The sequence below is a fragment of the Leptonotus elevatus genome, chromosome 1, assembly GCF_054856555.1.
Source record: "Leptonotus elevatus isolate MCC_2025b chromosome 1, RoL_Lele_1.0, whole genome shotgun sequence".
Lineage (NCBI taxonomy): Eukaryota > Metazoa > Chordata > Actinopteri > Syngnathiformes > Syngnathidae > Leptonotus > Leptonotus elevatus.
In genome coordinates this window covers 32,279,363-32,299,898 of record NC_141239.1, presented here as the reverse complement: position 1 = coordinate 32,299,898, position 20,536 = coordinate 32,279,363, and the positions used below count along the sequence as shown (strand labels likewise).

General features: G+C 40.0%; 3 protein-coding genes across 6 annotated transcripts; all 3 read right to left on the bottom strand.

Moving 5' to 3' along the window:
• Positions 1–139: 139 nt before the first annotated feature.
• On the bottom strand, positions 140–4,206 carry noxo1a (NADPH oxidase organizer 1a). Its single transcript, XM_086092648.1, has 8 exons — positions 4,046–4,206; positions 3,887–3,967; positions 3,739–3,802; positions 3,473–3,656; positions 2,643–2,833; positions 2,441–2,554; positions 2,227–2,344; positions 140–1,401 (listed from the first exon to the last, which is right to left on the bottom strand). The coding sequence occupies exons 1-8, from the start codon at positions 4,109–4,111 to the stop codon at positions 504–506; spliced, it is 1,716 nt and encodes a 571-aa protein (XP_085948774.1). The 5' UTR covers positions 4,112–4,206; the 3' UTR covers positions 140–503.
• Positions 4,207–8,629: 4,423 nt separating this feature from the next.
• gid4 (GID complex subunit 4 homolog) lies at positions 8,630–12,995 on the bottom strand. Its single transcript, XM_086092660.1, has 6 exons — positions 12,627–12,995; positions 12,092–12,151; positions 11,675–11,782; positions 11,494–11,595; positions 11,257–11,387; positions 8,630–9,720 (listed from the first exon to the last, which is right to left on the bottom strand). Exons 1-6 carry the CDS (start codon positions 12,849–12,851, stop codon positions 9,657–9,659), a joined length of 690 nt encoding a protein of 229 aa, XP_085948786.1. The 5' UTR covers positions 12,852–12,995; the 3' UTR covers positions 8,630–9,656.
• A 608-nt stretch (positions 12,996–13,603) lies between these two features.
• Positions 13,604–20,519, bottom strand: drc3 (dynein regulatory complex subunit 3). Of its 4 annotated transcripts, none has more exons than XM_086083114.1 (13): positions 20,406–20,519; positions 19,888–20,087; positions 19,700–19,816; positions 19,223–19,389; positions 18,968–19,132; positions 18,742–18,861; positions 18,547–18,658; positions 18,274–18,449; positions 16,435–16,563; positions 16,231–16,301; positions 14,265–14,388; positions 14,071–14,202; positions 13,604–13,995 (listed from the first exon to the last, which is right to left on the bottom strand). In XM_086083114.1, exons 2-13 carry the CDS (start codon positions 20,069–20,071, stop codon positions 13,900–13,902), a joined length of 1,593 nt encoding a protein of 530 aa, XP_085939240.1. In that variant the 5' UTR covers positions 20,072–20,087; positions 20,406–20,519; the 3' UTR covers positions 13,604–13,899. The 4 variants fall into 4 exon arrangements, with proteins under 4 accessions (XP_085939240.1, XP_085939267.1, XP_085939249.1 ...); XM_086083141.1 differs by having other exon boundaries at positions 18,977–19,132; XM_086083123.1 differs by having other exon boundaries at positions 20,480–20,504.
• Between the last annotated feature and the right edge of the window lie 17 nt (positions 20,520–20,536).

Below are 20,536 nucleotides of genomic sequence, written 5' to 3'. Positions count from 1 at the left end.
TCGTGTGAGATGTTTTCCCTGCTGTGAAAGGACTTCGGAGTTTCACAATTGTGGATTGGAATGAGGAAATGATCTGAACCAGTTTGTCCCTATGGTATGTCATTGTTATCTTTGGTAAGCCATGTAACGCCACTCCGCATTTGATCACCATGCTTTTATTTGGTTCAAAGCAAACAAACCACAACACACGCCCACAGTCTATTTTTTTTTTTAGCATTCTTAATGCAAGCTAAATTTCTTTGGGTACATGTCTAAATGCATACATGCAGTTTTCCACTATGGAAACTATACCCTGAAGCCACTGGAAAGACTCGAGTGATTCATGTTCGTGACAATAATTAGCTTCAAAGGTGCTAGCAATCTTTCTAATATAATACACTAAATACATTTCAGAAAGTTGGTTTGATGAGTCAAGGTGTTGGTGGGACTTCATTCAATTTGCAGTTGAACACATTTCACTGCATTGTAATTGTCTGATCTGAATTGTCCGACATTGGCTTCCTCTACCGAGTTTGTATGGGAGCCGGGCTGGGAGATCTGTTTGCGTTCTTGCGGGTAATGGTTGTGCAACGGCTCAGGATCTCATCGGTCTGCGGCCTGGGTGGCACCTTGGGTGCTGAGACGCTCTTGAAGATGTTTGGGTCGGAGATGCCGGCCGTCATTTTGCCCTCTTTTGCACTTTGCGGACTCAGTGTGTTCCTAGCCATTGGTGAAGGGCTGCGTCTCAGGCGGTAGTCGTCTGTGCTCATGCTCAGGCTGATGATCGTGCTCGCCGAGGACGAGCTGAATTCGTCGCTGCTGCTGAAGTCGCTGTCACTTGTGAACTCCAGCTCACTGTCACCAATCAGGCTAAGCGGAAGATCGCTATCTATGTCATTCCCCACCATGATGATGGGCGTCGGGACGTAGCTGGCGTTGGGAGGTGAGGTGTAGCTTGGGTTGGGGAGTGAAGCTTGTCTTGTGTTGGGAGGTGAGGCGGGGCTTGCATTTGGGAGTGAAGCTTGTCTTTGGTTGGAAGGATAAGTGTGTCCTGGATTGGGCAATGGTTTTGGTTTGGGAGATGGAGGATGTCTTGTATTCGGAGGTGGGGCAGGTCTTGGCTTGGGAAGCGAGGCGGTGGCTGGCTTGGCGGCGTACGGGGCTGGTGCAGGTGGGCTCAGGACCTCGACAGATCTAGACAGTTGCCTGGTCAGGGGTCGGAGGGGGTTGGGGGAGGCGGGCCTGGTCGTGTTCAGTTTTAGCAGGTTTTCTTGAGAGCGGCTCATCAACTGTGACTGTGTTGCCAGGTTGGTGGGGGAGAGAAGGACGGGGCTGCTGTGCTCGTGGTGGCCTCCTCCCATGCGGCCATGGCTTGGGGGCTTCAGGTACATGCTGGGGATGTAGCCGGCCCTGCCTTGGTGTCTGTAGAAAAACAACGGTTGAGTTAAATTCTTTAAAGGTCGGACAAAGTTCCACAGTCAGATATAGATAAGTAAGTACCCAAGTACCAAGTCCATGGCAGTCTGGTGCAGGTATGTTCTCAAGACAGTCATAAATGTCAAGGGCACAAGAGCGCGGTACCTTCATAGGTGCCACCCAATAGCAAGCCATTGTGCCCCTTGTGTCCAAATCTGTCTCTTGAGGTAGAATTTATGTAAATGTATCTGGCATTCCAACTTATTTGTGGATTCTAAGGTGTATTTTGTCCATGGCCAACAGTTTGAACGTTGTCCTTGACCAGTGGGGTATTGGATACAATATGTTCCCAAGTCCTAAAATCCTTGTTCCGGGGATACAAAAGCAGTACCTTTTGAAGGTAGCACCCCACTGACAATCCATTATAAGGGAATGCCAGTTTGGGTCCCTTATGCGTTTGGTATTGATAGTAAAACTCCAAGATGACTGTTTGTACCTTGTCAATGGCAAAGTACAGGTGCAATGATAACCATGAACCTTAATCCTTCATGAATATATCCTGCATTATAACCCTAAAATCCCAGTCCTTTAGTAGAGGAAGCGGTACCTTTTCCAGGACCAAAAACTGACCCTAAGCTGTAAAAGTCCCAAGTATCAAGGGTACAAAAGCAGTTCCGTCTTTGGGTACAGTGATAGTCTCAATCCTTCAAGCTACAAAATGTCAATTGTTATATAACACTACCATCCGAATGGTACTCATTATTTGGTACAAGGCACGATAACCCTAACGCTGTTGAAATTCTCATGGAAAAGGTTGAAAGTTGAGAATACCTGATGAGCCACCAGCCGTTTTCCGACTTCTGCAAGACCTCCACAGAGGCGCCGATGCTCACTGTTATTTCATCATTTTTGGTGGATTTGTAGCTCTTGGTCACGGTGTAAAACAATCCTGATGGAGATAGAGTCAAACTTAGGGACGCGTTCAACGCATTTGAGAAAAGGGCAAGGTGTCTCCAGGGGGTTGGTGGCGGGTCTGCACTTGTACCTCTTTCCGGAAGTCCATCAATATTGTCCCCTTCCGGTTCATTGTCCATCCTCTCCAGGTACGGAGCGGGAAACCAAGCCAAGCACTTGTCGTCATTCTCCACAAGCCACCAGCCTGAAGTCAGACACAAACGAAAACATCAGAATCGGATATCATCACGTTCTGCGCTTTGTTCCGGAGTTGCCAAAGCCGCTCGGCTCACCTGCTTTGTCCTTGATGAGTACGTCAACTTTTTCATCCAAAGCCACTTTGAATGGCTTGTTCTTGGTGTCCTTGGTCTCATAGGAGGCCACACACCTGTAAGTCTCCGTGGAAAAGGGCTGGGTCACATTGCTACCCTGGCTGAAAACCTGCTCTTGTTGAGCTTGGGTTTCAGGGGGGGTGATTATGATGCTGAGGGGGAAAGGAAAAACTGGATGTAAATATGGTGCAGAACCAGACCCAAAACATGACTGGTATGTTCAGTGAAGACTTTAAATTGTACATAGGAGCGAATGCTTGTTTTGTCGATATGTGCCTGGCGATTGACTGTCGTCACGTTCGGTGTGCACTCCACCTTTGGCTCAACTGGCACTGGCCCAAAAAAAATAAAGGGCTGCTGGAAAAAGGCCTCGGGCTAATCTGCACTACCATCCTGCTTGTTCACTTGTCACTAAGCTTGCCTGTAATTATTCAACAATGTCTCACTTGACATGCCTAGTGCTACTGTGAGTGCTTGGAATTTTGTGATGTGCTTGAAATGTACTATTTTGAATGTTTAAAAATTAGGAGTTTACGTGCTGAATTTCTAATTTCAGCAACTGTGTTTACCTATCTTGTGATTCAATAAAAATGTATTGCAATGTTCAAGTTGAATACATCTGAACTACTCTTTTTTTTCTTTTTTTTTCTTTCTCACATACAGCTCTTCACAATCAATTTGTCTTTCTGTTTGGATGTCTCGAAAACCTCGGCTGTCATTAATTAATCTTGACGTTCACTTCAGCCGCACACTTTATTAGTCAGCCTTGTGTGCCAATGAAACAAACGCACCTGTTCCTGGAGTACTCTGGCTGCAGTTCCTCATTTTTGGGGTTGAGAAACTGGATGAGGTGCACCGACTGGTTGACTTGCGGATCACAGCTCAGCAATTCATTGCAGTACCTCTGCAAGGGCTTCAGGTAATTCAGGGACTTAGCACTGCCATTCTTCTGTCCTGCTTTGGACTTTTTTGTGACTAGAAGCATACGTGACACTTGGGTTAGGCTCTTAGTCATCGAACACAAAGGCTGAGTGAATGTGAAGAACAAATGCGGTACCTTTGAATTTAGGCACAATTCTCTCCGATTTCTTGGTGCCGGGGAACGCTTTCTTTATCAGCTTCTGTAGAACAAGCCAAAGTGACATATTTAGCTACTAGTGCAGCATAAAGTATGTTGATATATCAAAGATGTGTTTCGCACGTACATGCATTCTCTTGAAGTCATCAACAGTCCTGTAGATGACAATTTCTTCCTCGTCTGACCAAAGCACTGAAGTGATGTACAGCTGGAGGACAAAAAAAAAACGTCACACGTTACAACTTTTCCATCTCAGGAAATTCTCCAAGAAAAATTGATGTCTTACATTTTTCTTGTCCTTCTCCATCACTCCGGTCAAACGGATATTGATGGGGTACCTCTGCGACGACATGGCAAGTCCAAAGTCCAATGGCTAAGCCCAGAGCAGCAAAATAAGGAAGCGAGCGCTTCTGACAATGCAACACACGGATGCTCCGCTGGCTCATTTATACACGCGCCACCTGCGCAGGTGTGGCTGCTTGACACAACAGCAGCATTTGTGACACTTAAGGGAAAGTCCAACATTGCACCAACCCCCGCAGCACGTCATAAAATAGGCCAATTGGTAAGATTGGCCTATTTCAATCACACTTGTTAGTTATTAATCATAGTTAGTCAACCTCATCCCATTTTTATTTAGTCACCTTTTAGTCGACTATAAATCGAGCATTTTAGTCTTTATTTTGGTCCAAGAAAACACAATTTCATTCATCTAATTTTAGACAACAGAAACTGTCAACATTTTAGTCTAGTTTTAGTCAGGATAATCATTTTAGCCTTTTACATTTTTTGTCAGCAGATAATATTGAACATTTCCATCTAATCTAAAACAACTTCACATCAAATATTCTCTCATCTTTTTGATTTGAAACAACCTCATACACAATTACAGTATATCAACAAGTGGCCATTATGACTCCATGCTACAAGCTAGCAAATGAACTAGCATTAGTTAGCAGTCGGATTAACATTGTTTGAACATTAGCCTATAGCTGTTGCATTAATGTTACGTTGCACTCCTAGCTGCAGATTTGAAAGAGGGTGTGTCACTGTGTGTTAGTGACAGATTAGCATACACAGGATTTTACAAATAATATCCTTTTCATCTTGTTTTTGTTTGTGAACTAAAATGTCCATAGATTTTAGTCCAGTCTTTATCAAGTGAGCTAAATTTTTGTCTCGTCTTTATTAGTCGACAAAAACTGCATACTGATTTAGTCCCAATTATTGTTTATTAATGGGGGTTTTAGTCTAGTTTTCATCCGGTGAAAAATATGTGTTGATGAAAACATTTTTATTTAGTTTTCGTTAACAAAATTAACACTACTTGTAGCCATGCTACAGCCTTTTTAAAACCAGTTTTTTTTGTTTGTTTTGTTTTTTCATTCCAGTTCAGAATAGTTGAATTTTGATTTTAGGTTGCATGTTGCTGTGATATTTACACTGTCCTCGAGTCTATAAATATAAATATATATATATATATATATATATATATATATATATATATATATATATATATATATATATAAAGCTGATTCATTAAGTGACTGAATAGCAGTGTGAATTACAAAAAAACTAAATGGAATGAATACTAAAAATCATTTTAATAACTTTTATTTCCATGCATTCAAGTGGGGAAAATACACATTCTAAAAAAAAATACATTTAATTGGGTGGATTAACCAAAGTTTGGTTACCAAACCCAGTATCAGGTTTCGCTTCCAAATCAGTGTTTTTGAAGCATTCCCACAAGTTCTCTATGGGGTAAACTTCTGGGTATTTGGTTGGCCACAGCTCAGAATGTGTGCTTGTTCTGTTACGAGAATGTTGCTCACTTACCGATCCGATTGCTTCACTAAAATATTTCAAGGTGGATTTCCTCCTTCCTTTTTGAATTCAGGCTTGAGGGCGTGTCAAGCACACTTTCCACGTAAAAGGATCATCTTCATTTCATCAGTGCAAAACATTTTTCATTTGTCTTGAAGCCAGTCTGTTGTGTTGTTGCACAAACTCTTCAGCATAGATTTTCCCCTCCCACATCTCTCAAGTTAAAGTCACCGTTTGAAACCATTTTAGATCATTTGTATAAGTGTCTAATCAATGTTTTAATCCAATTGCAATGGTCTCCAATGTTTCAAATGTTACATATGATAGTGCTGTCAAAGTTAAAGCGTTAACTCATTAATCACCAAAAATGATCGCATTAATCATGTATTAATGCAGATTAATCGCACTTTACATTTTGACAGCGGATGGTTATGTGAAAGGTGGTAGCACAGGTTTTGTTTGAGCAATAAACATAACTACATACATTAAAGTAAAGCATTTCATAAATGTTTGCGTATGACATACAAAATATTTGGTTCATTTTTTTCCCCATTTTCAATTATGCAAGTAATTACCTGGTTAAAAAAAGTGGAGGATGAGCGTGTGCAGTGGCTCAAAAACGGTTGAAGACGTCCTCATAACATTAAATGTCAAAAAAATTAACACATAACAGGTGCTCTTTGAATTTGGTGGGCAAAAACTTTTGATAAAAAAGCTTTTAAAATTAAGTGATTAATCATGATTCATCCAAATTTGATGTGAAAAGATGTGATTAATCTGATTTAATATTTTAATTGTTTGACAAAATGACAGCTCTAGTTACACAATAATAATAATAATATTAGCATGTATGACATGCACGGCCATTGTCATTAACAGGGTTTGATTTTTTGCTAATTACATGCAATTTAATTTTTTAAACTCAGGTTTACATAATATAAATTGCAATGCACGTCATAACTGAGGAGTTGTTGTTTTTGAAATGTGATTACATAACAACCCACAACGAATACGTATTCCAAACGTCGTTTGTTTTAATTGCACGGCATGTCACTTGAATTTTTTTTTGCACAAGTGCTCGCACACATGGACAATCGTTGTATGCTCTGTGTCAGGAAATCTCCCTAGCATCTTGTTGCCAAGGAACTATGTTGAAGTGAGTTGAGGAGCTTTATTTCTCACACACAAGAAGATCTAAGTAGCACTTTTTGTACCATCTTCTGGCATAATGGTACCAGTTAAGCTTTGTTTCAACAAATGTAGTGCTGTGACATCTTTGTGCCATGACATACTAAGACTAAGACTATTCTCGGTTGCTTTCCTCAGTGTTTATTGCTTCTTCTTTTTTCGCTGCCACAACAGAATACATACACAACAACCGACGTAACAACAGAGCATGATGCTGCAAGAAGCATACCTTTGTTTTTCTCAAATCTTCTTGCCTGTCTGATTGATCAACTTGGCTGACTTCAAACAAACTGGAGCAGGATTAGTCATTTCAACAGAGCCAAAACAACCTCCTGCTCCTCAGCCCCCGATCTGCGCTTGATTGAAATATTCCATGCGGTTGGAAAAGTAGCGCAGCACAATAATTAAAACTATGATTAAACATTTAATTAAGACCCTTGACAAAAAATGTGTTTCCTTTCATGTGCTTAAAATGGCAGCTGTGGTTTAAGTTGCATAACGATGCGAGTATAAATAAACCTTTAATTTGTGTCACACAATAATTAGGTGTGTAAAATTAGATGCCACATAACATGACTGACATTGAGTCATGTTTAGTTGGTTTGGTGAGGACTTCCCAGAAATTAATAGTCTCCATAAATATGCAAGTTGCTTCCTGCTTTTTGTGATAGGCTACATTGAAACCATGTTGGCGTCTTCTCGCGTTCGCCTGTTTCCATGGCTACGGCACGTACACATTGGAAATATTCAACAATTCAAATAGCTGTTGTTAATAATCAGCTTGGGAAACTGCCATGCTTGCTCACTATTTAGCGGCGAAGCACTTCAGATTGATCATAATGGTTTAAATAAATACATATTTCTATTCTATTTTCCATTAACTCAGGAGGTTAGAGCATCCAGTTCTGGATGGTGCGAATGTTTGATGGTGGTCGGAGGGGCCATAAGCGCACGCTGTGGCAGCCACACTTCCGACAGTCTGCCCCAGTATACCACCAGTGTGAATGTGTGAGTGCATGAATAATGTTATATGATAAATCCCATGCAATATTATTATTATAACCTCATGTTCCTGCAGTGGCTTTTCAGATCTCAACAGTTGTATAGATGTCTCAGCTTTTCTTAGAGGATAAAGAATATGACTGAATACATTCAATTGAATGCCTTTGACGTGTTGTTGCACTGTTTTTGACAATTCCCAAATTACGTTAAAATTCGAGGAATGTCTCAAGTCGAATTTATCCCACGCGAAGCGTCCTAGTTCCGCCCTCATTTTTTCATTTCATTTATTTCAGGCAAAAACGTACAGTTGAAGACAGGAGCAACAATTCATACTGTAGTTTCATAACATGAACAGCAACAACAAAACAATATATATATATATATATATATAAATATATAAATATATATATATATATATATATATGATTTTGCCTGAAAGGGAGAAAACTTACCCTCAAACCGTTTGAGGCAAATGTAAATTACTGAGTGGGATAAATCCCATTTCCCACTTTCCTCAAATGCAGCATTTTTCCTCAGTGAAACAACGCTCTCCGCTCATTGAAAAAAATGGACTTTGGATTGTTGTAATGTGACTTGTGAGGATTATTTTGATTTGAAAATGTGATAAAATGTACATTGAATCTTTAAGAAATGTTATTTCCGCAAACATTAATAGAAGGACAACTTACAAACATTAAGTCGTTTGTCGTCCTTCCCATCTTCACTCACTGTACGTTGAAATGCTAAAGACATGCAGTGTGTTGCTGCCATCTAGTGGACACAATGGCACGAAAGTCAGTTCAAATGGGAACGATCTTCATATTGGGGTGGGGGTGGTGGTAGTTTTTACACGTTGGCAAAAAGGACGTTTTTATTTCTCAAATTTACTTGTTACATATGAGTCCACCATTTTTCAATGTGGTGTGTTCCATGAAACTGTTATACAAGGTGCATTTTGTCATCAATTATAACTGCATTTTATTTCAAGGCACTGATAAGTTTGGAATACTTTTTCAAATTTGTCACTTTTCCAAAAGCGCATGGCTCTTTACTGATTGTTTCATAATATTTCCAAATAAAATGCAACCTAAATCTTAAGCTTTCCTAACACTGACCATACATCTCACCCTCAATTTGTTCAAGTAACTTTCCCAACCAGGCAAGCAAGCCTTTCTTGCATCTACTTGTGTAATACGGACACATGAACTGGATTATAATTACTTTGCACTCGTCATCGATATATGTCAACTTCCCTGACCGAAAATGGTGGCGCAACTGGAATGTGACATTACATGTTTGGATTTTTAAAAAAATACTCTAACTAAATTATATATGTATACATATTTTTTTTAAACACTGTATGGTGCTTTCTCCACGGCTGACTTGCATAGAGTTAAAAAAAAGAAAGAACATTTGCCATGTCACAATCTTTGATAATCAATGAGGGATGATGGTGGTTGATTTTCATTTAAAATCAATGTTATACTGTATATTGTGAAAGAAATCAGATTTGACTTAAAACCAACTTGCCATGGCTTAGTTGCTTCAACTTAAGGGCAAAAAGTAAAAGTAGGTTGTTGTAAAACAATTAAAAAACAAAATCAAGCCATATTGGCAAATTAGAGGTGGACGTCATCAGGTCTGCCGGCCACTATGAGACCTGTTCATCGTGCCCATTGGCCTTCGCGTCTTTCTTTCGGTCTTCCACAGGAGCCAGGGAGCGCCTTGCCGTGTGGGGGATACCCAGTGGGATCCAGGCTCCATTCTGGGCAGCAAGTGGCGCTCTCGCCATCCTTAGTTATTTGTTTTTGCATCCCATTGAAGACTAGGGTGGCGCGAGCTGAGCCCTCCTTGACAAACACATTTGTTCGTCATCTTTTTCAGCGGAATTCATAAATGGGCATACTGTGCTCTCGGACATGGTTCAGGTTGAGTGATTGATACCTGCAAGACAATAAGAGAGGCAGACTGTTCTTCTAAGCCAGTAGTGTTGTCTAGACATCAATTCTTCACCACTGCTTATACTTTACTGTCATTTAGGGGATTAGCGCCCCCACAAACAGGACAGGAGACATTAAGTACTGACGGTGGCAGCAAAGGATCACAAAAGTCACAGGTCAGATCATAGATTTGAGTCACAGATCAATTCGTTTTTCGGATATAAAAAACAAACAACAACAAAACAAGATAAATAGTACATTGCCTTCATTTATTTTATAAAACACTTAAAAAAATAATAATAATTAAAAAAATCAACTCAAAATGTCTAAGATGGCCATTTAGGAACACAACTTTATGTGCAATAAGAGGCAGAAACATTTAACACACACAGTCCATGTATAAAACAACAAGGTATTAATGGCTTCAAGTTGTGTTCCTAAAATCTAAACTGCTACATTTTGAGTTTAATGTTTTATTTTGTTAGCAAAGGTGTTTTCTAAAATAAATGAAAACAAAGCTAAAAAAAATAATATATATATATATATATATATATATATATATATATTTTTTTTTAATAACGAAAATTATCTTCCTTAAAACATGGAGTGAATTACAAAGTAGCCTAGGTCCAGGATATTGGAAAATAAGTAAAGAAAGCAAGCCAAGTAACAGCTGTCACTCGTTTACTGTTGCCAGCTCTTTTTTGCGTTTTGCACTTCAGGGCCACCGTACCAGCCAGGCATCTGTTGCTAATGCTAACACTGGCTGCTAGCCACTCTGACTTGTGACTTATCATACAATGACAGCGTAATTAACTAGCGGTTTCTTAGCGTTCTAAATTAGCTATTATATATACTTTCGTGACAACATTATAAAAATGTTGGTAGAAAATGTGTAAACCAAGCAAAAAAAAAACATGTCTGAATGACGGGATTAATTCCTTATGTGCATTGCATTGGTGTGTTGTCATAAAATATCAATATAGTTATTGCAACAGAGAGCACAACAATATATTGCAATATTGATTTTTTTTTATAACCAGTAGTTTATTTATAATGTGAAAGAAAAGTAACAGACAGACAATTAGTGTCGATTTGGGAAAATAATATGAAATTGACCATGTTTGGACTTACAAGCTGCGATAAGAAAGCAGTAGCTGGGTTACTAATAGAGATGGATAAGATGTTGTGAATCAGGCCAATAATTCTATCAGCGCAGTTATTGTACAGTTGCTTTGTCTTGAGAAAATGAAAATTAACTGCAAGCAAGCAGCCAAAAATTAACGGAGGCCTGACTAGTTTGCTGCAGTAAAAATTTAAACGCAACTGAAATAGGAATGTGACGGATGGATGAATGGTTAACCCAGTTTTGTTTGTTTACAGGGGAAGCACAGTGAGTGTACTAATAGTTAGCATGTCTGCTTCTGAGGTTTGAATCTCATCTTACAGTACTATACTTCCCTAAGTATAGTATCCATCCATCCCATGTGTTTCCTTTTTTCAGAAATATTAAAAATAAAATAATAATGTGGTGACTGACCATTCCGAGCTCCTGTGGTAATAGTAACCCTCAATAGTGGCTGTGGACTTCTGGAAGCAGATGTAGTAAAAGCCAGCAAAGGAAGCGCCGCTGATGTCCTTGATGGTGTGATCGGGAACCAGGAACTGCTCCTTTTTAAGCGGGAAACATAACATACAGGCTCAGACTTCCAAATTCACATTTAGGGGGAAGAAAAGGAAGTTGTAAAGGGTCACCAAAAACACATTGGGGACTGACTTTCCATCTCATGAAGACATAATCGCTGTGTTCCAGCGCGTCATAATCAAAGTCATCTGAGTTGAAGCTTTTGGCGACTTTATAAAATGGCTGAAACTTGCCCTGCAAAAAGTGAATCAGTCAGACAAACAGCGCTAATACCATGCTCCATGCTGGAAGCAACAGGAGAATGAGGACATACCCAATGCTTCCTGTCCACGTCCTCGTCAGCATCCCACTTCCTCGTTAAAAAAGGCCTCTTTCGACTTATGATTTCACCGGCAAAGAATGTTGTGAGCGTTGGATACTCCTAGTAGTCACAAAATTTAAGAAATTGTCAAGGCGAGGAGTGGATGCGAAATCTGCCATGCATGTGTTGGTAACACTTGTGTCAAATTACCCGCAACCTGACCTGCTAACAACATGTCTACATGCCACTCCCCCCACCCTCAAAAGTATTACATAATGAAATGGATACACACTTGTCTCTTACATTCAGGTCAGGAGTGTGAACCTTAAAATAGGGATTTGATCTCGTTTGTGTCAACTGGCCCGCGATGAGCCCCGTAAAGCATCAACAAAAACCCCTGGTGTCAGCCTAATGTTCCCATTCACTCACTTCAGTCAGGCCGCTGATCTTCAGATATCCACACAAATAGGAGTCCTCTGGAGTCACATGCTATAAGAGAGAATCCATTTTGGTTAAATCTGACCCGAATAACCTATAAATATGCTTCCAAACATAGGCGATCAGCATTCTATGCTCCTCAAACGTGTGTTATTGTTTTCCATAAGCAGATGTTTGCAAATGTCTTAATATGTCAATTATTATCATTAAACGAGTAATATCATTAAAGAGGTCTCTAATAATAACTTTAATCATTAATTGCTGCCCCGATTTTGCGGTTATAGTTAAACACAAAAATGCAACAAAATAAATGGAACATTTAATTACGATTATATAATCGATCTTTCAACAAGTGGTTAGCAAACCAGGTCAGTGTGTTAGTAAGTATTGAATGTCAACCAAGCCAACGTCGACGTGCCAAGTAAGCTACCTACGTAGCAACTGCAAGCTAAAAATAATGTCACGTTCAGGAGAGAGAGAAGGTGGGGAGGAAAAGACCAAGTTTAAAAGTAAACATTGCATTGACCTGCAAAACAACGTCCACGTCGTAGGCGTTCCCTTTGCTCTTCTGGTAGCCCCGAAACTGGGAGCCGCTGTACAGGAGCGACGTGGCCACGCCGGGCTGCTGCCCATTGATCGGGGCAGGCGGTATAAGCGAGCTCGGGGATGGACAGGCCGCGTCGGATGTAAGGCAGCACTCGGCTGGGACGGGCATGACGAGCGGTAACGGCTCACCGTCGGCTACCGTCATGAACTTTGAAGCAGGAGAGCGCTACCTGACAGGGGAGAAAAGGGCTTGCCTGGCCTGTCGTACCAAGTCCCCGAGATCCAAAAGTTTCTACAATTTCTTCTGACTTGCGACCTCCGTAGGACTCTGAATGGAGGGTTCAGTTTCCCTAAATCTGATTGGCTGATTGCTAAGGGCTGAGCAGGCCTTTTATTGGGTACTTTAATATCGAAAGGCACCATGGGACATGTAGTAATATGACGATATACGCTACAAAAAAAGACTGACGACTTCAACCACCTGAAGTACGTTTTTACGTTGTGTTTCCCACACCATTTTAATACTTGGGTGGGCCACCCAAGGAGATTTCAGGAAAATGTAATAAAAATATATATCAACAACAAAAAAACGTGTCACGACCAGATATACCACATGTAACGTGGATCATAAGGTTAGAAGAGACGCAAGTGGCAGGACTGAGAACACCACGACCCTTCAGAGACGTTGAAGAAAGACAAATGTGAATGAAGAGTTCAGAATTATTCTGAGGCTTAAATATGTGTGGAAAGGCTTCAAATAATAATAATAATAATAATAATTCCTATATCACTTTAGAATTGATTAAACACATGCAGTTCACTTAATATTTAAAATAATGCAAATAAAGTAATTAATTGTCTAAGAGTATGCAATTAAGCCATTTTTACTTAATTGATCAGAAAATGATTATTTATTTAAGTACAAACAATGTATCCGTATTTATGTCTGAAATGTATGGTGATTAGCAAGAGAAATACATTGATCTTTACCATTCTTCCACTACAGGTAGATTGATCTATGTCCACCTGTTCTCATTTATACAATAATAGCTTTAAGTTCAACTAAAAAGACGTAAGCAAATCTTTGCCATGGAGGAAAAACAACAGAATAAGTAAATCAGTGCAATGTACATGTATTTGTTTTCAAGGAACAAAAACCTATTGGGGCACAATAAAATGTGTTGCGATAGTCCTCACATATCCATTCAAAGTGCTTCCGCCTAGGAATTCCCTTCAGGGCCACTGTGGTTGAACTACATTAACTCTTTCAGTTGCACCCTCAAATAGTCAGCATATCTATGGATATCTGCGATGCGCATTCGGTTCCTCTTCAGTTCTGTGTCTTCAATCTGAAACATAACATAAGCATCACATGACCAGCATGCACACATGAGAGACAATCTTATGTCATTTCAGTTTCGTACCCCTTTGATAAGGGCCACTTTCCAGGCCTCAGCGCGTGACACCAATTGAGTTTCTCTGTCATTAATTGTCTGTAGATGGTTATCATGACTGGCAGCCAGAGTGTCCATCACCGTGTTTTTGTCCAAGAACAGCTACATTGAGAAACACAGCTTGCTTGTATTCGTGTATGCATTTCTAATTTTGTACAACCTACCATTCTAACATCATCTGGCAAATCATCTTCGGCTTCTCCCTTAGCCACCACCTCCAGTGTGGTGACAGCGATTTTTGTTACCTTCTGATGATGGCTGTCCTCCAGCTCTCGACACTGGACAAATGTGTGATTGAGTCAAGGACGTTAACTTACACACAATGCCAGCCAGGGCCGGCCCTAGGTGATTTGGTGCCCTAGGCAAAAGTAGATTGTAGCCCCCCCCCCCCCCCTAGACAACTACAAGTAATACAAATAAATAGCATAAGTACAGTGCAATACAACTGTTTAGTGCAATTTGTGCTGACATTATTAACTATAAAATGTTTTCAAACTATGTACAATATATTTGTGTAAAATACATATCAAAAGTAATAAAAAGAATGAGGTCAATGACGAACGCCCATTTTGTTAACAATTCATGGCAACCAGTCTCCTCTCGCCCAGCCCAGTCATGGCGACCCGCCTTCCCCCGTCTTCTCCAGCCACGTCTTCCCCAGTCCTCGTCCTTTCACCCGTCCCCACTTGTTCCGATAAAGTTTCTCCTTTTGTCCTGTCTCCCTGATGTGTCTCCTCGCCTTTGGGTCCACCCTCTCCTACGCGCACCTTTTCATGACAGAATGATCCCAACAACCAAGGACCCAGCTGGAGGCATATGGAGACTGTCCCGGCTCCACGGCAGCCTCAAGTCCGCGTCCCGGCTCCACGGCAGCCTTAAGTCCCCGTCCCGGCTCTACGGAAGCCTCAAGTCTACGACCCGGCTCCACGGCAGGTGCTAAAGAATCGTTGTAAACTTCAGTTTTCTCTGATTTCCTGTGGCGCGCACACGTCTTCTCTGCACTTGGAAGACGGCGCTATGTAGTGTTGTGTCGTTCACGTACGTTTCGTTCAAAAAGAACGAATCTTTGAGTGAACGGATCACTTCCTGAAGTGATTTGTTATTTTCTGAGTTCATTTGAGCTCAGCCACGCTCATGTCATCAATCTTCGCGAACGACAAATCAGCAGCCAGCGTCAGACACGGGCGAACGTACTCCCATGCTATTGGCGTTAGCCAACGCGGATCAGCGAGTGAACGAGTCAGTGAGTGAACGTGTTGCCATTTCCGGTTCACGAACGTATCAGCGAGTGAACGAGTAAGTGAGTGAACGTGTTGACAATTCCGGTTCAGGAATGATTCAGTGAGTGAACGTACTTTTGTTTTTGATAGAAACACACTCATGCGCAGACGAACGATTCGATGAACGAATCTTTTGAACGGTTATTTTTAATGAACTGATTCTAAAGATTCCGTTCACTTAAAATAACTGTCACTAGCGCTATGGCAGTACGTTGGTTACTTACGTCAGTTCCTACCGGTTTATGAGACCTTTTCCTGTATCCTTCAAAATAAAAGTATTAACTATATTATAATAGCACAATAAAACAACACAATTCTGCAATACAAAAATGCAAAAACAAAAATAATAGCAGGGTCCTTTACATATTTTATTTTAGAAAACCTGAGGGGGGGAAATATTTTGTAGCTTTTTTTTTTGCCCTGTAATTTGGCGCCCTCTCCACTAGATGGCGCCCTAGGCGACCGCCTAGTTTGCCTATGCCCTTGGTCAGCCCTGATACCAGCATATCTAGGGAGGCTCCAGTCAACTCAGTGTCTAATCAAGTCATTGTAAAAGTGTAGTACTAGTGCTACTAAGGCGCACAGGCTCTCTCCAGTGATGTGTGAAACTTAAGGTTTACTGAATTCAATGCAAATACAATTTACAACATTAAAACATGCAGTACAATCAAACCTATTAGAATGAAGCTTGTAGTTTTGCATACATTTGGTTTAAGCCTTTTTGTTTTAATTCAGCACGGTCTGTTTTCTTTTCCTATATTTCCTTGTCCACTGTAATATTTCCCCGCAACAACATGACATGTAAATCCCATCAACCCTAACAGGAAATGCATAGACGTGTAAAGGATATATGCCTTGAGCCGTTTCGCTGAAGCTGCCGATCATCTCTGAGATGTTGTTGTCAAACTTTTTGATTGTTTCCTGGAAGGAGCATCATTTCAGTGAAATTCACTTTGGCAAAGAATCAGGTCTGACATCATGGTAGCGCATTACTGCTCATCACGACCTCAAATCAAATTTCACATGTACAGCATCTGTCAATAGGTACACATACCTCCAGGTAGCTGTATAGTTGAAACTCAACTGCCATCAGGTTGTAACACAAAACGTTGATTTCCTTGAGGCAGATGTCCATCTTGCTCTTCTTTTCATCCTTTGGTGCCTCCTGCAAATCCACTGTTCTCTAGAAAAGCAACAGATATAACATACACTACTGTGCTAGCCTTGAGTATTTGCAGAATTATTATTTTTTTAAACAGGATGATGTACACAAGTATGACGACGTAGAAAATTTGCCACTTTATAAACTCGCAAATTTACTAGTTTTTTTTCTCGCAAATTTGCCACTTTACATAGTAGCAGATTTGCGAGAGAAAAAAAATCAAAAACTTGAAAGAGAAATACACATAGCGTACTACGACGGCGTATTAGGGCCACGTATAAATATATATATTTTTTAGAGGGCGGGGGCAATATTCTGAGAAAAAAACTCACAAATTTGCCACTTTATAAAGTCCCAAATTTACGAGTTTTTTCTCTCGCGAATTTGCCATTTATAAAGTGGCAAATTTGCGAGTTTATAAAGTGGCAGATTTGCGAGAGAAAAAATCTAAAATTTACGAGAAATACACGTAGGTTACTACTCGACTGTTTGTGCCAATACTTTTCGGTTGGGTTTCCAAATAAGGAGATAGTAATTGCTTTAGCATAGATTAACCATATGATGTTAAGCATTCGCTCTTTAAAGCGTTGTGTACGGTCACTGGCCAGCGACAAAGACACCTCGCTTTGCGAAGGTCCACACCCGGTCGGACAATCAAGCATTTAAGTTAATTTGTTAAAATGTATATTTACTTGTACAATTATGTTTCCAGAATTATTATTTACACGTTCATACATTTTGGTATTTTTTTTGTACAAGAATCTTAAGTTGATGTGTCGAATCTGCTGCTCTCTGTCATTCATTAGCATTTACCTAAAGTATGCTAGCATCTGATTGGTTAGTGTTAGTCAGCTGATAGGGGATCAGGAAGTGTTGTTGCTCTTGCTGTGGTGACTGACGAGTAATGTTTAAATTTAAGAATCCTGCCTACGTATGTGTATTTCTCGTAAGTTTCAGAGTTTTAAGTTTTCTCGCAAATCTGCCACTATATAAAGTCTAAAATTTGCCACTTTATAAAGTGGCAAATTTGTGAGATAAAAACTTGTAAATTTGCGAGTTTATAAAGTGGCAAATTTGCGAGTTTTTTTCTCGGAATATTGCCCCCGCCCTCTAAAAAATAGATATTTATACGTGGCCCTAATACGCCGTCATACTTACATTGACACAAACAAAGCTTGCTTAAAATAAATAAGCCTTATATTATTATTGTTTCAATCAGGTTGTCGCCAACTGTGAGTTTTTTAAAGGCTAAATTTATCTTTATGTAGAAATTCACTGCCCCCAGCAGTCTTTTTCAAATGTGACGTTTACATGGTAAGTTATTAATTTGAAACATAACTATAACTTACTTTGTGTTTTGTAGCTTCTTTTCCATTAGGTGTTGTAAAGGATTCTGGGTAATTTATCATTGGTTAGGAGTAAAATAAGCTAAAGGTAGGTTATTTGCATTGAGTCAAAAGGAACGTTCGGCCTACTATCATTGCAGTGTCAAAGCATTATTCTATCAATGATGTGGGCCAAAGTCAGCCATCTCTCCCCCGTCCCCTCCAATCCAAGAACTGTATCGGAACAATCTGACTGTAAATTGAATTGACACTGCCAGACTTCTTCAACTAAGAACCTTCCCTCAAAACTGAGAATTTTGTAAAGGTCACAGTTTTCGATACAGCTCTCCTTGATTTCATTGGATTATGTGGGCGCAGCAAATGTTTCGATATTTTCGGTCCGCACCTGCTTATGTTCCATCTGAAAATCAGCCAACACTTTGAATGCTCTGCTTTGGTTGTCCGTCACATCTATATTGAGTCGACCGAAGAAAGAGTTCACCTCGGCATCTCTTCGCTTATACTCAATCAAGCCGACTTCAAATAGCTGGTTGCAAAGGTCCACTAGTTGGTGCTCGAATGTAAATATGATGGGTCAAGGTAGTCAAACAAATATTTGTCATCCACAGTTACAGCTTGACATCTGTGCGGATTTGAATCCAGTACAGCAAAGGATATGCCTCGAGCAACTCATCCACTCCCGGCAGGCATTGTAGTTTCTTCAACTCCGTATCATTTTGGATTATGTTGGTGTACAAATAATCTCCATTCAACTGCTCCACAAAACCATCCTGAAATAAAAAATAATAATGATAAAGACATGAGCAGAAGTCTTGATTGCAATTTTTTTTAATTTTTTTTTTATTGAACTCACCTCATGCATTTGTAGTATAGCTTCCTGTTTTCGCTTTTCTTCAGCGGCTTGTTGCGCCTGTAACTCCCCCTGGTTCATTTCTTCAATGTCAAGGTTGTACTTTGCGGAGGCCCTATTTCTCTGTACATAGATGATAGCATTCCATGCACATCGCAAAATGTTTCCATCTTACAGCAGGTACATAAATATAAACGAGTTAAGATTTCTGTCAAAAAATACTGCACACGTTTCTTACTATATCCTCATTGAGAAATATGTTGTTCAGGAACTTCAATTGTTGGAAATAGGCCGCAAGAAAAAGGGTGTACTTTTCCTCATCGTTCTCCTCAGGGATAGGATTTCCATCTATATTGAGGGTGAAGAGTTTCTTGAACTTTCGCAGATAGACCACCTTTAAAGTGCAGTACAGTGACTTTGGGTTAGGAAAGCATTCCAGAAAATGTGCTTGCTTTTTGCTTTTACAATGTGGCTATTTAGTTACATTGTTCAGTTGCTGGAGTTTGTTGTTTGCAATGCAAAAAATGGTTAGTTCCATAAGTGGGTCCATGTTTTCGATGAGAGAAATTCTGTTGTTGGACAAATTCAGCACTTCCAGCTTCAGAAGACCATTCAGACCTTCAATGTGCTTGATGTTGTTAAATGACAGATCTAACAAAACAAAATTGGACATTATTTCAAGTTTGCAAATTGCCCCTATGGTCACACGGTGTATGTAGCGTGACGGACGGTCTGGTTTTCTTCGAGGCATCGAATCGATCGCAACTAGACTACTATGGGAGCGAAGCGTTGACCGGTGACATCCTGCCATCAATCTGTTAATTTGACATTAAATAACGAGCGATTTTCTCTATGGTGGGTTTTCTGCAGGTAATCAGACTTCTTCCCGTCTCCCAAAAAGATGCATGTTCAGTTAACTGAAGACTGTTGTTTTAAGGAATATAAAAGCATGTTTTCTTACTGAGCCATGTGAGGTTAACGAGATGGTCCAATCCTTCGATCTTCTTGATGAAGTTGTTGTTCAGATTTAACTTGGTTAACGAAGAGAACTTCCACAAGTGGTCAATCTTCTGGATATCTTGGGAGGAAAAACATCATTCCATGCAACACATTCAATATTAGGAACCCTGATTTATTTTTTCTACTCACTTCTGTATTCCAGACTCAATCTGCGGGCCTGATTAAAACGGATTCCCTCTTGCTTGACAATGCGTTCAGCTTCATCTTTGAGACCTTGCTCTAATACGGCCTCCTGCAGAATCTCCTCATCTATGTAAATGGCTGTTTTATCATGATAACTGCTTTTGGTGGATGTTTCCTTGGTGGCAGACATGACTTGACGTTATAGCCTGTTAAAAAGAAATAAAGAGTTCGTCTGTATCCCAATTCGTCCAGGTTAAATGATAATGCATGTTTATAAAACTGCAACTGTTATAGCGACTACTGTACTTGGCAATTGAAAAAAGCTCCTACTACACATCATACATATCATGTGTCGTATACTGCATGTAGCGTTGTGTTTGTATTTTTAATTCACAAAAGGGTACATCAACATAGTCATTAATGAACGTGGTAAACGACGGTGACACGTGCACATATCATTTGGCTAAATTAGCGTCGCAAATACTTATTACGGTTCGTCTGAATGCAATAATTATATGAGCTACCAGTGTTAGCACAGGATATACAAATAATGATCCACAGCAGGGAAAGTACAAGTCATAATAATAAATCACATTACACTTCCTCTTTTCAATGTTTGCAGGCTGTTACATAGCAACAACGTGTTGCGTTCAAG